This window comes from Sus scrofa, chromosome 2 (genome assembly GCF_000003025.6).
Source record: "Sus scrofa isolate TJ Tabasco breed Duroc chromosome 2, Sscrofa11.1, whole genome shotgun sequence".
Taxonomy (NCBI): Eukaryota; Metazoa; Chordata; class Mammalia; order Artiodactyla; family Suidae; genus Sus; species Sus scrofa.
In genome coordinates this window covers 62410454-62430067 of record NC_010444.4, presented here as the reverse complement: position 1 = coordinate 62430067, position 19614 = coordinate 62410454, and the positions used below count along the sequence as shown (strand labels likewise).

Below are 19614 nucleotides of genomic sequence, written 5' to 3'. Positions count from 1 at the left end.
TCAGGAAAAGCTGAAGCGGGAACGCTGAGCAAGTGTTATTTTAAAATTCCAAGGCTTCGCCCCCAGGGTCCTCCTCAGGGCCACCCTCACCTCCTTATTGCGCAGAGTATACACCACCGGGTTCAGCAGCGGCGTCACTACGGTGTAGAACACAGCCACCAGGCGGTCCTGGTCCGGGTTTCCCCTGGACTCAGGCCGCAGGTAGATGATGGAGGCGCAGCCAAAATGCACAATGACCACCGTGAGGTGGGCGGCGCAGGTGGAGAAGGCCTTGTGCCGTCCTACTGCCGACGGGATCCTCACAATGGTGGCCACAATGAAGGCATAGGAGAGGAAGATGAGGAGGAAAGAGACCAACACCACAAGGATACTCAGGAAGAAGATGGCCAGCGCTTTGCTGGCACTCTCAGCGCAGCTGAGCTTCAGGACCGGGGCAATGTCACAGAAGAAGTGTTCCACACGGTCGCTGCGGCAGAAGGGTGAGGAGAAGATCAGGCTGGTCTCGATCAAGGCCACCGAGAACCCTGAGCAAAAAACCAGTATTCCCAGGCAGAGGCAAACTGTGGGTCTCATTATTACTGAATAGCGCAGGGGATGGCAGATGGCTACATAGCGGTCATAACCCATCAGGGTAAGGAGAAAGCAGTGGCTGCATCCCAAGCCCAGGAAGAAGAACATCTGAGCCCTACAGCCAGGGATGGAGATAGCCTGGTTCTCCATGAGCAGATGAGCCAGCATGTTGGGAATGGTGACCAGTGTGTAGCAGGTCTCAGAGAGTGACAGGAGGGCCAGGAAGCAGTACATAGGAGTATGAAGGGTCCGATCCACATGGATGATGGTGATGATGGTAACATTGCCACTGAGGGTGACCACGTATATGAAGAAGAACAGTGCAAAGAGAGGGGTCCTCAGGTCTGGGAGGTTAGAAAAACCTACCAACACGAACTGTGTCACCAGCCAGGTGGCATTTTCCTGCTGCTTCTCAGGAGCCTGAGAGAAGAGGACAGAGAAAATGGAATCAAACTTAAGAAGGCTCTGCTAAGTGTCAGATACCAGTAAGCTAGGATAACCATCACTGTTAACAAAAAAAAAAAGAGAGAGAGAGAGACTCAGAAATGAAGTCAGTATTTTCCTAATATCACTCAGCCATCATCTCTTCAATAGACAAGAAAAATCACAGATATGGAAACAACCTGAATGCCCATTAACAGATGAAAAGATAAAGGAAATGTGGTGCAGGAGTTCCAGCTGTGGTACAGTGGCTAAGAATGCGAATGCAGCAGTTTGCTCCCATCACTCTGGAGGCACGGGCCCAGCCCAGTGGGTTAAAGTACCCACTGTTTCCGCAGCTGCAGCTCAGATTCAGGATTCAATCCCTGGCCCAGGAACTGCTATATGCTGCCATGAAAAAAAAAAAAGAAAAGGAGGAGGAGAAGGAGGAGAAAACGAGGAAGAAGAAGGAGAAGGAGAAGAGTTCCCATTGTGGCTCAGCAGAAATGAATCTGACTAGTATCCATGAGGACACAGGTTCAATCCATGGCCTCGATCCATGGGTTAAGGATCCAGTGTTGCTGTGAGCTGTGGTGTAGACTGCAGATGCGGCTTGGATCCCACTTTGCTGTAGCTGTGGTGTAGGCCAGTGACTACAGCTCCAATTCGACCCTAGCCTAGGAACCTCCATATGCCGTAGGAGCAGCCCTAGAAAAGGCAAATCCGACTAGGAACCACGAGGATGCAGGTTCAATCCCTGGCCTTGCTCAGTGGGATTGGCATTGCTGTGAGCTGTGGTGTAGGTCACAGATGAGGCTCGGATCCCAAGTTGCTGTGGCTGTGGCATAAGCCGGCAACTGCAGCTCTGATTCGACTCCTAGCCTGGTGCAGCCCTAAAAGAAAGGAAAAAAAAAAAAAGAGGAAGAAGTAAAGAAAACCCTCTAACACTGATATCTGAAATGAACAAAATAACACTTTAACCTAATACCCAAGTTTACATCAGGACTTCCATAGGCCCTAGGCATTTTTGCCTTCCTCCATAAAAATTGTAGGGTTGTTTTGTTTTGTTTTGTTTTTTGCAGCCGCATCTGGGGCACATGAAGTTCCCAGCCAGGGGTCTAATCTGAGCTGCAACTGCCAACCTACATCACAGTTTGCGGCAACACCAGATCCTTAACTCATTGAGGGAGGCCAGGGATGGAACTGGCATCCTCGCAGACAACATCGGGTCCATACCCACTAAGCCACAATGGGAATTCCCACAAAAATTGTTTTTAATTTTTATTTAAATTTTATTTTTTAAATTTTTATTTGAATAAAATTCATTTAATTTATGACATAAATTAAGTAAAATTTATGTATTTAATTTTATTTATTTAATTTATAAATTAAAATTTAATTTTCAGTCAAGTTTTATTATAAAATTAAAGTTTTAGCATTTTAGGGCTTTGGTGGTATAAAGATGACTATAGTTTTCACCCTAGAAGTTCATTTATTTCTTCTGATCTTAGAAATTAACATGGCTTCATGGACTCCCTAATTAATATTGCAGGTCCTAGGCATTGTCCTTATGAATATATCTGTGTTAATTAAATGGAAGATAACTTTGAAATTATTGACCATTTTATATTAAAAAATAAGGCTTCATGGAGTGGATAAGCAGTGAGATCCTGCTGTTAGCACAGAGAACTATATCTAGTCACTTATGATGGAATATGAGGAAGGATAATGTGAGAAAAAGAAAGTATATATATATTATATATATATGTGACCAGGTTACTTTGTTGTACAGTAGAAATTGACAGAACACTGTAAACCAACTATAATGGAAAAAATAAAAATCATTAAAAAAAATAAGAGTTCAGTAAAAATCCTAGGTTGGGAGTTTCCATTGTGGAGCAGCAGAAGCAAATCTGACTAGTATCCATGAGGATGCAGGTTCAATCCCTGGCCTTGCTCAGTGGGATTGGCATTGCTGTGAGCTGTGGTGTAGGTCACAGATGAGGCTCGGATCCCAAGTTGCTGTGGCTGTGGCATAAGCCGGCAACTGCAGCTCTGATTCAACTCCTAGCCTGGGAACTTCCATATGCCAAGGGTGCAGCCCTAAAGAGCAAAAAGAAAAGAAAAGAAAAAAGAAGAATCATAGATTGATGATAGTTTTATTATTGTGTAATCAATTAACCAGCTAGCTCAGAAACACCCACGTTAGTGTTTGAGTATTTTGTACTCAGTTGGAATAGGACTTTGTTTTAAGGAAAATAGTCCTAATGCAATCTTCCCAGCTTAAGAGTTAAATGGTTTGGAGAGAAGCAAATTTCAGCCTTGAAATGCAACTCTGAGACAGGGATGGGTGGCAGTGGTGAAGTGAGTCTTGACTTATGCTCCATCTAATGGCACTTGGGGTAACCTCCAAGCCAGTGACGCTTAGAAGAGAATAAATAAATGGCTGTCCCCCTGAAATTATTCATCTGCAGCAAGAGGATGAGAGAAACAGAATGATTTCAATTACAAGTTTGTTGAAACTTTAATTTGGGAAAAATAAATTTTAGTTTTTAGTTCTGATATATAGAGAAAAAGAACAAAAATGCGCTTGGTCAACACCAAAGATATTCTGTTTATAAAAAAAAGACTCATTAAGACCATCAAAGAACTTAACAGGAGCAATGACAGTGAAAAAGGGATGCCCATTTTTCATGAAGAAAGGAAAACCAGGAAGCAGGAAGCAAGCAGGCACATTGATCAAGCAGAGGGGTGCACATTTTTCTTGTGAAAGGCCAGATAGTGGACATTTTAGGCCATTTGGGCTGTATGGTCTCTGTCATGACTTTTCAGCTGCCATCCTTTTTTTTTTTTTTTTTTTTTTTTTTTTTTGCCTTTTTGCCTTTTTGCCTTTTCTAGGGCAGCTCCCATGACATATGGAGGTTCCCAGGCTAGGGGTTAATCGGAGCTGTAGCCGCCAGCCTACACCAGAACCACAGCAACTCGGGATCCAAGCCACGTCTGCAACCTACACCACAGCTCACGGCAATGCCGGATCCTTAACCCACTGAGCAAGGCCAGGGATCAAACCCACAACCTCATGGTTCATAGTCGGATTCACTAACCACTGAGCCACAACGGGAACTCCTCAGATGCCATTCTCGTGTGAAAGCAACCATAGCAATGTATAAATGAATGTCCATGGCTGTGTTTCAATAAAAACTTTGTTCATAAAAACAAACATGGAGACAGACCTGGCCCTCAGACTGTAATTTGCCAACCCCTGATCTAGCACAAATAAAACTAAAAGAATATTCAACTTAGGGAAATTTCAATGAGGTCCTTGAGGGAGTCATGCTATGAAAAAAAAAAAAGAAAGAAAAAGAAAGAAAGAAAAAATGAAACCTGACTTGAAATCTTCAAAAACTAAAGCAAAATGAAGCTCCAAAACCAAGAATCTCAGACACCTCTTAGATGTTGAGTTCCCTTGTGGCACAGCAGGTTAGTATCTGGCATTGTCACTGCAATGGCCCGGGTCGCTGCTGTGGCACAGGTTCAGTCCCTGGCCTGGGAATTTCCACATGCTATAGGTGTGGACCAAAAAAAAAAAATCTAGATCAAAAAAAAAAGCACACTGGGCAAAGATGTCCAGATCATGTGTCTGAAAGAGGCTCATTTACTACAAATTAAACTATATTAGAAAGAATATCAGAAATTCCCCTCATGGCTCAGTGGTTAACGAAAGCGACTAGCATTCATGAGGACACAGGTTCAATCCCTGGCTTTGTTCAGTGGGTTAAGGATCCAGCATTGCCATGAGGTATGGTGTAGGTCACAGACGCAGCTTGGATTCCGCGTTGCTGTGGCTCTGCTGTAGGCCAGCAGCTACAGCTCTGATTGGACCCCTAGCCTGGGAACCTCCATATGCCGAGGGTGCAGCCCCAAAAAGACAGACAGACAGACAGAAAGGATATCAAAGCCACTATGTAGTGAGAATAAGAACTTCAATTACCTAGAAGTTTTCACAGAGGAAAAAAAAGTAACTGGATTATAACCACGAAAAAGGCATAATCTCTGAATTTCGCAAAACATTGTTAAATTGAAATAAACGTATAGGCAAATCACAAACTAGAAGAGGTTGTTATCCTGTTTGGCTCTTCTTTTGCACAGAAAAATAACCATAAACAAAATGAAAAGACAATGTACAGAATGGGAGAAAATATTTGCAAACAGTGTTACTAACAAGGGATTAATTTCCAAAATATGCTAACAGTTCAATACAGCTCAGTATCTAAAAAACAAACAATCCAATCGAAAAATGGGGAGAACACTCTTAGGCGTATATCTGGACAAAACTTTCCTTGAAAAAGATACATGCACCCGCATGTACATTGCAGCACTATTCACAATAGCCAAGACATGGAAACAGCCTAAATGTCCATTGACAGATGATTGGATTAAGAAAATGTGCTATAAAAAAAAAAGATGTGCATATATAATGGAATACTACTCAGCCATAAAAAAGAATAAAATAATGCCATTTGCAGCAACATGGATGGAACTAGAGACTCTCATACTAAGTGAAGTTAAGTCAGAAAGAGAAAGACAGTGCTTGCTTCGGCAGCACATATACTAAAATTGGAACGATACAGAGAAGATTAGCATGGCCCCTGCGCAAGGATGACACGCAAATTCGTGAAGCGTTCCATATTTTTTTGCAACAGAAGAAAGGCTGGGGGAAAAATGTAATTGTAATGTATACATGTAAGGATAACCTGACCCCCTTGCTGTACAGTGGGAAAATTAAAAAAAAAAAAGAAAGAGAAAGACAAATACTATATGATTTAAATTATATCTGGAATCCAATATATGGCACAAATGAACGTTTCCACAGAAAAGAAAATCATGGACATGGAGAACAGACTTGTGGTTGCCAAGGGGGAGGGAGAAGGAGTAGGAGGGACTTGGAATTTGGGGTTAATAGATGAAAACTATTGCCTTTGGAATGGATAAACAATGGGATCCTGCTGAAAACTATGCCTGGTCACTTGTGATGGAGCAAGATAATGTGAGAAAATAGAATGTGTACATGTATGTGTAACTGAGTCACCTTGCTGTGCAGTCGAAAATTGACAGAACACTGTAAATCAGCTATAATGGAAAAAATAAAAATCTTTTTTCTTTTTTTTTTTTTTTTGTCTTTTTGCCTTTTTCTGGGGCCGCTCCCATGGCCTACGCCAGAGCCACAGCAACACAGGATCAGAGCTGCGTCTGCGACCTTCACCACATCTCACAGCAATGCCGGATCCCTAACCCACTGAGCAAGGCCAGGGATCGAACCCACAACCTCATGGTTCCTCGCTGGATTCGTTAACCACGAGCCAGATGGGAACTCCCCATAAAAATCTTTATTTAAAAAAAATTTTAAATGGGGAGAAGACAACATAGACAACTTTCCAAAGACATACAAAAGGGCAAAAGGCACATGAAAAGATGCTCAACATCACAAATTATTAGAGAAACGCAAATCAAAACTATGACAAGGTATCATCTCACCCCTGTCGGAATGACCATCATCAAAAAGTCTAAAAATAATAAGTGCTGGAGAGGATGTGGAGAAAAGGGTGCCCTCCCATGCTGTTGGTGGGAAGGCAAATTGGTACAGCCACTATGGAAAAAGGTTCCTTAAAAACTAAAAATAGAATTACCAGGAGTTCCTGTTCTGGCACAGCAGAAACGAATCTGACTAGTATCCATGAGGATGTGGGTTCAATTCTTAGCCTCACTCAGTGGGTCAGGGATCCAGCGTTGCCACAAGCTGTGATGTATGTTGCAGACTTGGCTCAGATCCTACGTTGCTGTGGCTGTGGTTTAGGCCAGCAGCTGCAGCTCCAATTTGACCCCTAGCGTGGAAACATCCATGTGCCTTGATTGTGGCCCTCAAAAGAAAGAAAAAAATAGAATTACTATATGATCCAGCAATCCCACTCCTGGGCATATATCTGGAGAAAACCATATTTAGGAAAGATACATGCACCCCAATGTTCATTGCAGTATTATTTACAATAGCCAAGACATAGAAGCAACTTAAGTGCCCATCAACAGATGAATGTATAAAGAAGATGCAGTGTATATATACAATGGAGTATTAGCTATAAAAAAGAACAAAATAATGCCATTTTCAGCAACAAGGATGGATCTAGAGATTATCATATGAGTGAAATAAGTGAGATAGAGAAAGGTAAATATCATATGATATTACCTATGCGTAGAATCTTAAAAAATGATAAAAATGAACTTATTTACAAAAAATTGAAGCAGACCCACAGACAGAGAAAACAAACTTACAGTTACCAGAGGGGAAAGGTGGAGAAGAGGGATAAATTAGGGGTTTGGGACAAACAGATATACACTATCACATATAAAATAAACAGCAAGGACCTACTGTCTGGCACAGAGAACTATATTTGATATCTTATAATAACCTATAATGGTTATTACACTTAGCCAAAAAAGGAAAAAAAAGAATCTGAGAGAAGAGAAAGGAGATATATATATCATATATATACATATACATATATGAAACAATTTGCTGGAGTTCCCATCGTGGCTCAGTGGTTAACGAATCCGACTAGGAACCATGAGGTTGCAGGTTCGATCCCTGGCGTTGCTCAGTGGGTTAAGGATCTGGTGTGAGATGTGAGCTGTGGTGTACGTCGCAGACGCAACTTGGATCCTGCGCTGCTGTGGCTCTGGCGTAGGCCAGCAGCTACAGCACTGATTCCACCCCTAGCCTGGGAACCTCCATATGCCGTGGGAGCTGCCCAAGAAATGGCAAAAGGACCAAAAAAAACAAAAAAACAAAAAAAAAATTTCTGTACATCAGAAACTAACACAACATTGTAAATCAACTATACTTTATTAAAAATAATAATACCATATTGCATATTTGAAAGTTCCTAAGAAAGTGGACCTTTAAAGTTCTCATCCCAATTTTGTTGTTGTTGTTTTTCTTGTTGCTTTTTAGGGCTGCACCTGCGGCAAATGGAAATTTCCAGGCTAGGGGTCAAATCAGAGCTATAGCTTCTGGGCTATGCCACAGCCACAGCAACACAGGATCCAATCTGCATCCGCAACCTATACCACAGGTCACAGCAATGCCAGATCCCAGACCCACTGAGCAAGGCCAGGAATTGAAGTCACACCTTCATGGATACTAGTCAGATTCATTTCTGCTGTGCCAAAACAGGAGCTCCTAAGTAGTTCATTTTTTAATTTTTTTTTAATTGAAGTATAGTTGACTTGGAGTTTCCGCTGTGGTACAGTGGGTTAAGGATCCAACGGCAGCAGCTGGGGTTGCAGCAGCAGTGCAGTTCAACCCCCTGGCCTGGCACAGTGGTTTAAATGTTGCTACAGTGTTGCTACAGCATAGGTCACAGCATTCAATCCCCCGCCCAGGAACTTCCATATGCTCTGAGTGGGTCCATAAATAAAATATAGTTGATTTACAATGTTGTGCTAATTTCTGCTTACAGCAAAGTGATTCACATATATATATGTTGTGCTATACCGTAGGACCTTGTTGTTTATACCCTCCATATATGATAACTTACATCTGCTAACCCCAACCTTCCTCTCCATCCCTCTCCCAACACCCCGCCCCCCGCAACCACAAGTGTGTTCTCCTTGTCTGTGAGTCTGTATCTGTTTCAAATATAGGTTCATTTGTGCCATATAAAATTGTTCATTTTATGTTATATGAATTTTACCCCATGTTTAAGAAAGATAGTATTTTTTTTTCTGTCTTTTTAGGGCTGCACCTGTGGCATGTGGAAGTTCCCAGGCTAAGAGTCTAATCAGAGCTGTAGCCGCCGGCCTACACCACAGCCACAGCAATGCAGGATCCAAGCCGCGTCTGTGACCTACACCACAGCTCATGGCAATGCCAGATCCTTAACCCACTGAGTGAGGCCAGGGATCAAACCCACCACCTCATGGTTCCTAGTTGTTTCCGATGCACCACAATGGGAACTCCAAAAGATAGCATTTTTTAAAATATCAGGAGTTCCTGTTGTGGCTCAGCAGTAAGGAGACCAACTAGTATCCATGAGGTTACTAGTATCCATGAGGTTGAAGGTAAATCCCTGACCCTGCTCACTGAGTTAAGGATCCAGAATTGCCGTGAGCAGGTGCAGGTTGCAGATGCAGCTCTGATCCTACATTGCTGTGGTTGTGGTGTAGGCCAGCAACTGCAGCTCCAATTCAACCCCTCGCCTGGGAACTTCCATATGCTGTAGGTACAGCCCTTAAAAACATATAAATAAACAAAATAAGAAATAAAATATCAGATAGACAATGATTGAACAGGAAAATAAATGCCGGGTGCTAATGGGTGTGTGCAGAACTAGGTGCTCTATCATCACCTTTGCATTGCCGATTGCAGGAGATGCAATTTGTCTGTATATTTGGTTCTATTATTCTGCTTCTAGATTTTTCTTTGATTCTATTATTCTGCTCCTAGATTTTTCTCATAAAGAAACTATCTGACATATGTACAAGGATATTCACAGTAGCATTATTTAAAATTAAAAAATAAAAACAAAAGTAAACAAATGGGACCTAATCAAACTTACAAGCTTTTGCACAGCAAAGGAAATTACCAACAAAACAAAAAGACAACCTACAGAATGGGAGAATATAGTTGCAAATGAGGCAACGAAAAAGGGCTTAATTTCCAAAATATACAAACAGCTCATACAATTCAACAACAACAAAAAACCCAAACCAACTGATAAATGGGCAGAAGACCTAAATAGATATTTCTCCAAAAAGCAATACAAATGGCCAAGAGGCACATGAAAAAATGCTCAACGTTATGAATTATTAGAGAAGTGCAAATCAAAACTATAATGACCCTGGTCAGAATGGCCATCATTAATAAGTTTACATATAGCAAATACTGGAGAGGGTGTGGAGAAAAGGGAACCCTCCTACACAGTTGGTGGAAATGTAAGTCCGTAGAGCCACTATGGAGAACAGTGTGGAGGTTCCTCAGAAAACAAAAGAGTTACCATATGATCCAGCAATCCTCTTCCTGGGCATATATCCAGACAAAACTATAATCCAAAAACGTACATGCACCCAGAGTTCCCATTGTAGTTCATCGGAGATGAATCTGACTAGCATCAAGGAGGATGCAGGTTCAATCCCTGGCCTCACTCAGTGGGTTAAGGATCCAGCGTTGCCATGAGCTGCGATGTAGGTTGCAGACACAGGTCTGATCCTGCATTGCTGTGACTGTGGCGTAGGCCAGCAGCTACAGCTCCAATTCAACCCCTAGCCTGGGAATCTCCATGTGCCTTGAGTGCTTCCCTAAAAGACAAAAAAAAAAAAGACACATGTACCCTTATGTTCACAGCGGCACTATACACAATAGCCAAGACATGGAAACAGCCTAAATGTCATCCACAGAGGAGTGGGTAAAGAAGATGTGGTACATATATACAATGGAATATCACCCAGCCATAAAAAAGAATGAAATCATGCCATTTGCAGCAGCATGGATGCATCTAGAGATTATCATATTAAGTGAAGTCAGAAAGAGAAAGACAGATACCATATGATATCATTTATATGTGGAATCTAAAACATGGCACAAAGGAACCTATCTACAAAACATAAATAGACTCACAGACATAGAGAACAAACCTGTGGTTGCCAGGGGGGAAGCGGGTAGGAGTGGGATGGACTGGGATTTTGGGATTAGCAAGTGTAAGCTATTATACATAGAATAGATAAAAAAATAAGATCCTACTTATAGCACAGGGAACTCTATTCAATGTCCTATGATAAACCATAATGGAAAAGAATATTTTTTAAAAAGAATGTATCTATTTATCTATCTATATACATATACATATATATCTATGTATAACTGAATCACTTTGCTGTAACACAGAAATTAACACCACATTGTAAATCAAATATACCTCAATTTTAAATGTTACAAAAAAATAAAATAAAGTTTTTAAAAACACCTAATATTCAATAAAATGCCCTTACAAACCATTAAGGGGGAAAAGGCCCTAAAACTTTAATGGAAAATAAAATAAAGGACCATCATTAAAGTCATGTCTTTAAGGAGTTCCCATTGTGGCTCAGCAGTGATGAACCCAACTAGTATCCATGAGGATGTGGGTTCAATCCCTGGACTTGTGGTTTAAGGCTCAGTCGCTCTGGAATTTCTTGTTCCCCTCCTCAAGTTCAGATCTCACCCGTAGGGCTGGAGATGGGCCAGGGTGGCTTATCCAGCTGGGCAAAGGCTCCAACCTCACCCTGGAAGGAAACTGGGAAATCCATCGAGAGGATACATGGGGGAAGAATGTTTCGGGTAGACACAACAACCCATGCAAAGGCCCTGGGGCTGGACTGTGCCTGGAACAGGAACTGCAAGGAGAAACAAGGAGATAGAGGGAGTGACTGAGAGGGAGGAAGGAGGCGAATGCAGGGAGGTGACTAGACATGTCTTGTGGGTCACAGCGAGGACTTTGGCTTCTATGCCAGGCAATGTGGAAGCCATGAAGGCTTCTGAGCAGAGGAAGGATGTGACTTGACCCAGAGGTTCCAAGGTTCCCTCTTGCTCCTGTGGGAAAACAGAATGTGGGGTATATAGGGGACAGCTGAGAGACAAAGAGGAGGAGGCTGGGCTGCTCCAGGTGCATGATGACAGTTGGGGGCCACAGAGGTGGTGGGAGGTGGCCCATTCTGGACAGATTGTGGAGATGGAGCCCACTGAATTTCCTAACAGGTTACACATGGGTGTGAGAGAAAGAGCAGGGTGTGGAAGCTGGCACAGCTGTATCAGGAGGGCAGGGTGGGACCAGCCCAGCCAGGATCAGAGGGAACTCTGTTCATCTCAGGAATGCTGGGCCGGACACACACTGAGCACAGCTGACTCATGTGGACAGACAGCCCCTCTCCATCCCCACTGCAAAGGTGGCATCTGCCCAGTCCAGAGAGAAGGAAGAATAAAGAGGGAGGCCCTGAATGGGGCTGAAATATCACCCTGCAGCAGCCAAGAAGCTGTGACTTAGAGTTGACCTCAAAGCATCCAAAGTCTGCTTTCTAGTTGTGGCAGGTGAGAGTGCCTGGCCACAAGGAAGTCTGGTTATAGGACTAGAAAATTCCTCACTGGGGAGCTCCCACTGTGGCACAATGGGATTGGTGATATTTCTGGAGTGCTGGGACAAAAGTTCAATCCCTGGCCTGGCACAGTGGGTTAAGGTGTTTCCACAGCTGTATGGTGTAGGTTGCAATTGCAGCTTGGATCTGATACCTGGCCTGAGAACTCCACATGCAGCGGCCAAAAAAAATGAAAGAAAGAGAGTTCCTCGTGTGCATACCTGGAACTGATGACAATTGCACCTACAGACAGATCTCCAGGCCGAATGATTGTTGGTGGGAGAGTTGAGATTTGGTGAGTCCTGAGCTCAGGGGCACACCTATGCCACCTCCACGGTGAGGGTGAGGACCAAGGAATTAGGGTCTGGAGTCTTTTTTTTTCCCCTCTTTAGGGCTGCACCCACAGCATATGGAGTTTCCCAAGCTAAGGGTCTAATCGAAACTACAGCTACCAGCCTACGTCACAGCCATAGCAACACCAGATCTGAGCCACGTCTACAACTTATACCACATCTCACAGTACTGCCAGATCCTTAACCCACTGATCAAGGCAAGGGGTCAAACCGACAACCTCATGGTTCCTAGTCTGTTCGTTTCCACCACACCCCGACAGGAACACCTGGAGTCTTTCCTTTTCCTCTTATCATCAGGAAGCCTCCCCAGAACAGGAGCCCCTTCCCCATCACATTTGAGCCCTCACCACTAAATGATGTGTATGTGTGCATTTGTGCACATGAAGCTCCAAGGTACGTGTGTGCATGTGAATGACAGCTGCTTGTAGGGTACACATGTATGCATTTTGTGATGCACGTTAGCCCCACCCTCTCCCCCTTACCACTCACACACCTGAGTATGCCAGGGTTCTGGGTGTGTGTTCCAGGTATGAGTGAGTGTGCATGGCAGTGGACAGTTCTCCTTGAGCTCCCCCCTTCCTTTCCTGAGCAAATATCATCTCCTCCATCCCACAATCAGCAGAAAACAGAAGTGAAAACCTTTGGGACAAAGGCTCTCTAAATCCATTCCTATTGGCTGTTTTCAGATAAATGCTCAGTCACTCCGGCATGTCTCTCTCTACCGACTGTGACTGAAGTTTGGCACCTGCCATCACCCTCTACATGGAGTAAAACCTGAACTACTGCAGCTGCCAACCCACAGCACACCTTGAGCTCCAGAAGTGAGGCACTCTGTACTCTGGTTGCTCTGGGAAAACTGGAAGAACAGGTCTTCAGATAGTTAGATTTTTCAGGAGAAGATTTTATGAGCCTAATTCTTCTTCCTCATATCTAGTAAACCAATAAAACCCTTCAATGATGACTGACATCTATAACTAGTAGTATCCTTCATGAGGCCAGCAGCAAACTTCTGTAGGATGTGTGCATGGCTGCATGCACCTCCCCTTTCACCTTTATGACTCACATCTTTTTGGACCACATTCACGGAATTGGGAATTGGGAATTCACGGAATTGGGAATTGGAGTTGGGAATCTCTGTATGCCGTGAACGTGGCCCAAAAAGATACGGAGATTCCCAACCAGCCTACACCACAGCCACAGCAGCCACAGTAAGGCAGGATCTGAGCCCATCTGCAACCTACACCACAGCTCATGAAGCCAGAGATCAAACCTGAGTCCTCATGGTTCCTAGTTGCATTCGTTTTCGCTGCGCCATGATGGGAACTCCATGATTTATATCTTGATATTCCCTCTCCTCCTTTTTTTTTTTTTTTTTTTTTTTTGGCTTTTTGCCATTTCTTGCGCCACTCCTGAGGCTTATGGAGGTTCCCAGGCTAGGGGTCTAATCAGAGCTGTAGCCACGGTCCTACACCAGAGCCACAGCAACACGGGATCCGAGCCACGTCTGCGACCTACGCCACAGCTCACAGCAACGCCGGATCCTTAACCCACTGAGCAAGGCCAGGGACCAAACCCGCACCTCTTGGGATTCGTTAACCACTGAGCCATGACGGCAACTCCTCCCCCTTTCCTCTTTCTGTGAGAACAGTCACTCCAAAGGTGGGCCAGTGAGCCCCAGGGGAACTCAGGAAAGAAACAAAGAAGACTGGACCACAGTTGAGGTGCATATCAAAGAATTCCAGTAAGCCCAGACCTTTATATCTTCCCATAAAAATGGGTTTTCTGTAAATCTGGTTATCTGTAAATCTTTCGTCCCTACTACCTTCCCTTTGTTGCAAAAACTCATAGATCCTGGCTTCCCCCCTAGATTCCTGATTCCTCAGGGCAGTTTCTCAGTTTCTAAATCCTAATTTCACCCCAAATAAAACTTAACTTTCAACTTTCAGTTTGCGCTTTTTTTTTAAGTCAGCATGACTCATTTTCAGATTCACACCTAAGATTGAGGATGGACTAGGGTGGCTGCTCCAGCAGGACAAATATCCTGAGTCCACACTCACCATGGCCAAGGGAAGCTCCCACAGTGCCTGCCAACACCCCGTTCTGCTTACCGCCTAAGAGAGGAGAGGCTAAGGACTGGGGTCCTGTTATACAGGGGGGCCCTGGAGTTGCTGTCCCAAGGCCCCCCCAGACACTAACGAGCCCCTAGGGCTCAGGCTGGTGACACCCTGTGGGGGTTTTTCCCTCCAGGAAACTGGAGACCCCAGGGTCTGCTTCTCCAGCCCCCAGGCTCTGCTTCTCCAGCCCCCAGGCTCTGATGACAAAAAGTGGGTGGAGGACTAATTACAGTTTCTCTGTGGATGGCAGGCTATGACACATGCATCCTCAACTCAACTCTGCCAAGGGCCGGTTGGCGCCCACCACGTGCTGGGAAAGACTTGCTGTCCCCTGGCAGATGCACACTCCCTGCTGTGCCCTCAATTGGGGAAGGAAGAGTGGATCACTTTGATGTTGTATAAATGTTGCCCAGCTTAACTTCTTGCGATTATCCCTCTTTTGGCCTCCCCAGAATTAATTAGTCACCAAATCTTCCCTATTCTTTCTCAACTCCTCCCACCCCATTCACTCCACCCCGTCCTAACTCAAGCTGCATCCTTCTCACCTATTGCAAAAGCTTTCAGTTTCTTCTCCCTCCAGTCCATCCTCTGCACTGGCCACCAGAACAGGAGATGATGGCTCTCTACCCAAGGACCTTCCATGGCTCCCCATTGCCCTCAGAGTAAAGTTTAAAATTCTCCATCTTCACTTTCAAGATTCTTGTGGTCTGTTTGGTCCCTGCTACCAGATCTAGTTTCAAATCCAGCCATTGCTTCAGCGAACTGACCTACCTCCACTGATTAAATTACTGATAAGTGAGATGATGTATAGATAGACCCAGCCATTCAAATTGCTGGCTCTCCCTCTAAGATTTCCATGCTATTTCACATCATTTTGCCCCTTCCTATGCTATTCTGATTCTCTCAGAATTTCTTTTCCCCCTCCTCCTAGCCTCCTGGCAAACTCCTCCTCCTAAAACACACATCTCTAGTATCACCTCCTCCAGGAAATCTTCCCTGATCACTCCAGGATATAATAGCATGCAGCATCTGTGCTCCCAGAGGTCCCAGGTTTCTTCTTGATATTGTCTTTCCCTCTGTGTCTCCTCCTAACCTGTGAGTGCCTCAGAACTCTCTTCATCTCTTCCACCTCCCAGGAATATTAAACTTAGACGACAAATTTCCCCCTTGCATTGCCATCCTCTCTTGCTTTCTATGCTGTCTGCTTTTTGTCCCACTCTTCTAGCCACTCTTTCTCAATCTCCTCCTCTCATACCTCCTGAAATTAAAATTCTCCGGAGTTCAGGAGTTCCATGGTGGCCTAGCGGTTAAGGATCTGGCATTTTCACTGCTGTGGTTGGGGTTTGATCTTTGTCCTGGGAAATTTCACATGCCATGGGCACAGCAAAAAAAAAAAAAAAAAAAAAATTCTCTACAGTTCAGTCCTAGACTCTCCTCTCTCCCTAGCTGAAACATTTGTGTTTTTAAAAATTTCCCTCAGTGGAGTTCTCTTGTGGCTCAGTGGGTTAAGGATCTGGCGTTGTCATTGCAATGGTGTGGGTCGCTGCCATGGCAACTGTTCACCCCCCAAGCCTGGGAAATTCCACATGCCCCAGGCATGGCCAAAAGAAATTTCCCTCAGGTTTTTTGAGTTATAATTAACATACAATATTGTGTAACTTGAGTACAATGTGTTGGTTTAATACATTGTATAGTCCAACATGATGGCCACCATGAAATTAGCTAACACTTCCGTCCCATCACATAATACCATTTCTTTTGTTTTTTCTTTTTAAGGCCACACATGCAGCATATGGAAGTTCCCAGGCTAGGGTCGAACTGAAGCTGCAGCTACCCACCTACGCCACAGCCACAGAAGCACTGACTTGAACCTAGCCAGAACCCACATTCAGACTTAAACCCATGGGCTGGGATTCGAACGCAGCCTAAACCCAAATTGGGACTTGAACCCACAGATTTTTTATTTATTTATTTATTTACTTTGCTTTTCAGGGCCACACCCACAGCTATATGGAGGTTCCCAGGTAAGGGTCGAATCAGAGCTGTAGCTGCTACACCACAGCCACAACAATGGAGGATCCAAGCTGCGTCTGCGACCTACACCACAGCTCATGACAACACTGGATCCTTAATCCACTGAGCGAGGCCAGGGATAGAATCTGCATTCTCGTGGATCCTAGTTTCCTCTGTACCACAATGGGAACTCCATTACTTTTTTTTTTTTGAACCCACAGTTTTTAAATTAAAATCACTCACCTAGTATCTGGACTTACTGAGATTCAGGTTCTTTGTGTCTCCGTGCAGAAGGAATTCAGCGAGAGACAAATTTATAGGCAAGAAATAGATTTATTGAGTTCCCTTAGTGACTCAGTGGTTAATGAACCTGACTAGGATCCATGAGGATGCAGGTTCGATCCATGAGACTAAGATAACTCACTCAGTGAGTTAAGGATCCAGCATTGCTCCGAGTTGCCCTCAGCATTCCACCTGAGGCATATCTCTTACCTCCACTAGTCAAGCAAGCTTGCCTTGTTCTGATGGCTTTCAGGAGCAATTATTAACTTACAGTGGACTCCTGAAGTTCCCTAGGTTTCCCTCTCTATCTGGGGTCCCTTATTGGGACTTCTACTACTACCTGTGTAACTTTCCTACTCCATCCCTATCACCAGATCCGAGTGCATCTGTGACCTACACTGCAGCTCACAGCAGCTCCAGTTCCTTAACCCACTGAGCAGGGCCAGGGATGGAACCCATATCCTCACAGAGACAACATCTGTCCCTAACCCACTGAGACACAACAGTAACTCCCTGTCATATTATACCATTTCTTTTTTGTGGTGGTGAGAACATTTTAAGATTTACTCCCCTAGCAACTGTCAAGTATGTTTAGCTATTAGTATTATTAGCTATAACCACCATGCTGTACACTAGATCCCCAGAACTTATTAATCTTAAAACTGGAAGTTTCTAACTTTTGACCAATATCTACCCCACTTCCCCTCCCTCAACTTCTGATAACTATGTCTCTACTGTTTCTCTGAATTCAGTTCTCTTAGATTCCAACTATAAGTGAGATCATACAGTATTTGTCTTTCTCGATCTGGCTTATTTCACTTAGCACAATGCCCTTGATGCAGGCACCTCATACCCCAGAGAGAAAACTTATATTCCTTATGCTTCTTTTTGAAATGAATACTTTGAAATTGAACACCTTAGGGTCCTTCCTTGTCCTTCTCCCTGTTGGGGAAAAGTGACCCCCAGCTCAGATCATCAGTGTCAGAAAGTAAGATGCAGGAACATGGGGAGATCTCGACAAGGCTCTTTACTTCTGCAGAAGGACGCAAGCGCTCCCTGTCAGTGATGAGCAGTCAGGTGAGCATGCTCACAGGAAGAAGGAAGAACCCACTATTTATCTCTAATGCAGGCGGTACATCTGTCCCCTTCCCATTGGTCAGGTCAGGGTGCACATTATTCTCCCTTGGCTAATTTGAAACAAACTGTTACTGGGAGGAGAGGGAAGGGGGAGGGGATGAAGGAGGGTGTCTCAGGCAAAGCAGGAACAAAATGGAGTAACCAAGACTACCTTTGTTAGAAAAGGCATATGTTAGTTCTCACATCCCTGTTTTAGTTACACAATCACCCGTAAGCTAATGATTAGGCACCTGAGCACAATTGCCTTTGGGTTAAAGATTATCATCACAGGATATTTTCCAGGAACTTTCCTAGTTTGTTCTAATCTCTGATCAATATGCCCTTTTTGCAAGTACTGTTATTCCAGGCAACAACCCAGAAGACCACCATCATGACCATACAGAGATCTCCTGACTCCAGCTTTGATGACTAAGATTCCCCAAAGAAAGAATGCATGTTTGTCCCAATCCTGATTCCTATCTGAAAACCTGTTTTTCTCCTTTTTACTATAAAACTCCTTGCAATTCTTTCTAAAGGGAGGCACAGTCTTTAAGGCATTAGCCTGCTGTGGCCCTCCTTTGCCTGCCAACACAATAAAGCTATTTTTTTTCCTCCATTTGCCAACACTCTGTCTCTGTGTTTCAATTCCACACCGGCAGACAGAGGCCGATTTCCGGCAATACCCTCCAGGCCCATCCCTGTTGTTACAAATGGCAAGATTTCCTTCTTTCTCATGCCTGAATAATATTCCATTGAGTGTATATACTATATGATATATATGCAATACATATATATTTATTTTCTTCTTCTTTGTTCATTCATCCATTGGCAGACACTCATATTGTGGCTATTGTGAACAGTGCTACAGTGGCCATGGGAGTCCTAGCTGAACAATTTAACTTCATGAGTTAAATTTCAGGACTGCACATGAGTACAGTCTCATGATTTTGCATACCCATCAACTCTATACCAACATCCCCGTCATAGCTGACGTTCGCCCAGAAGCAGGCACTGAAGCAAGTTTTTGAGTAGAGGTAGGTTTATTTGGGAGATGATCTCAGAACACACAAGCAGGAAAAATAAGAAAAAAAGGAGTTACTGTTGTGGCTCAGCAGGTTAAGAGCCTGGCATAATGTCCATGAGGATGTGGACTTGACCCTGGCCTCACTCAGTGGGTTAAGGATCTGGTGTTGCCATGGCTGTGACTTAGGCCAACAGGTGCAGCTTCAATTCAACCCCTAGCCTCCTGAACTTCTATATGCTGCAGGTGCAGCTGTAAAAAAAAAAAATGTAAAGAATACTGATAAAGTTTTTGTTACCACGCAAGTTGTCTCTGTGTCAGCTGGGATTCATTACCACAGCTGTAATGGGAAGCAGCACAGAGCATGTATGTCAGAGAGGAGAGGGCTGTATGGGGAGTGTATACACCGCTCCAGTCATCAGTGTTCAGGGCTGATATGCACAGAAGGCTGACAACTTGGCTACACCTGATTTTTCCCCTTCATCTCTAACCACGCTTCAGTCTCTCTCCTTACCAGGTCCAATATTGCTGCTGGAGTCCAGGACTCCCATCTTGACTCTCTTCT

General features: G+C 44.0%; 1 protein-coding gene across 1 annotated transcript in view; it reads right to left on the bottom strand.

Annotated features, from left to right (window-relative positions):
* LOC100628051 (olfactory receptor 10T2-like) overlaps positions 1 to 19614 on the bottom strand; it is a 28219-nt gene continuing 8605 nt past the window's right edge. Inside the window, exon 2 of the mRNA XM_013991092.1 lies at positions 1 to 990. Coding sequence (XP_013846546.1) covers positions 1 to 990 — 990 coding nt within the window. The remainder of the gene's footprint in view (positions 991 to 19614) is intronic.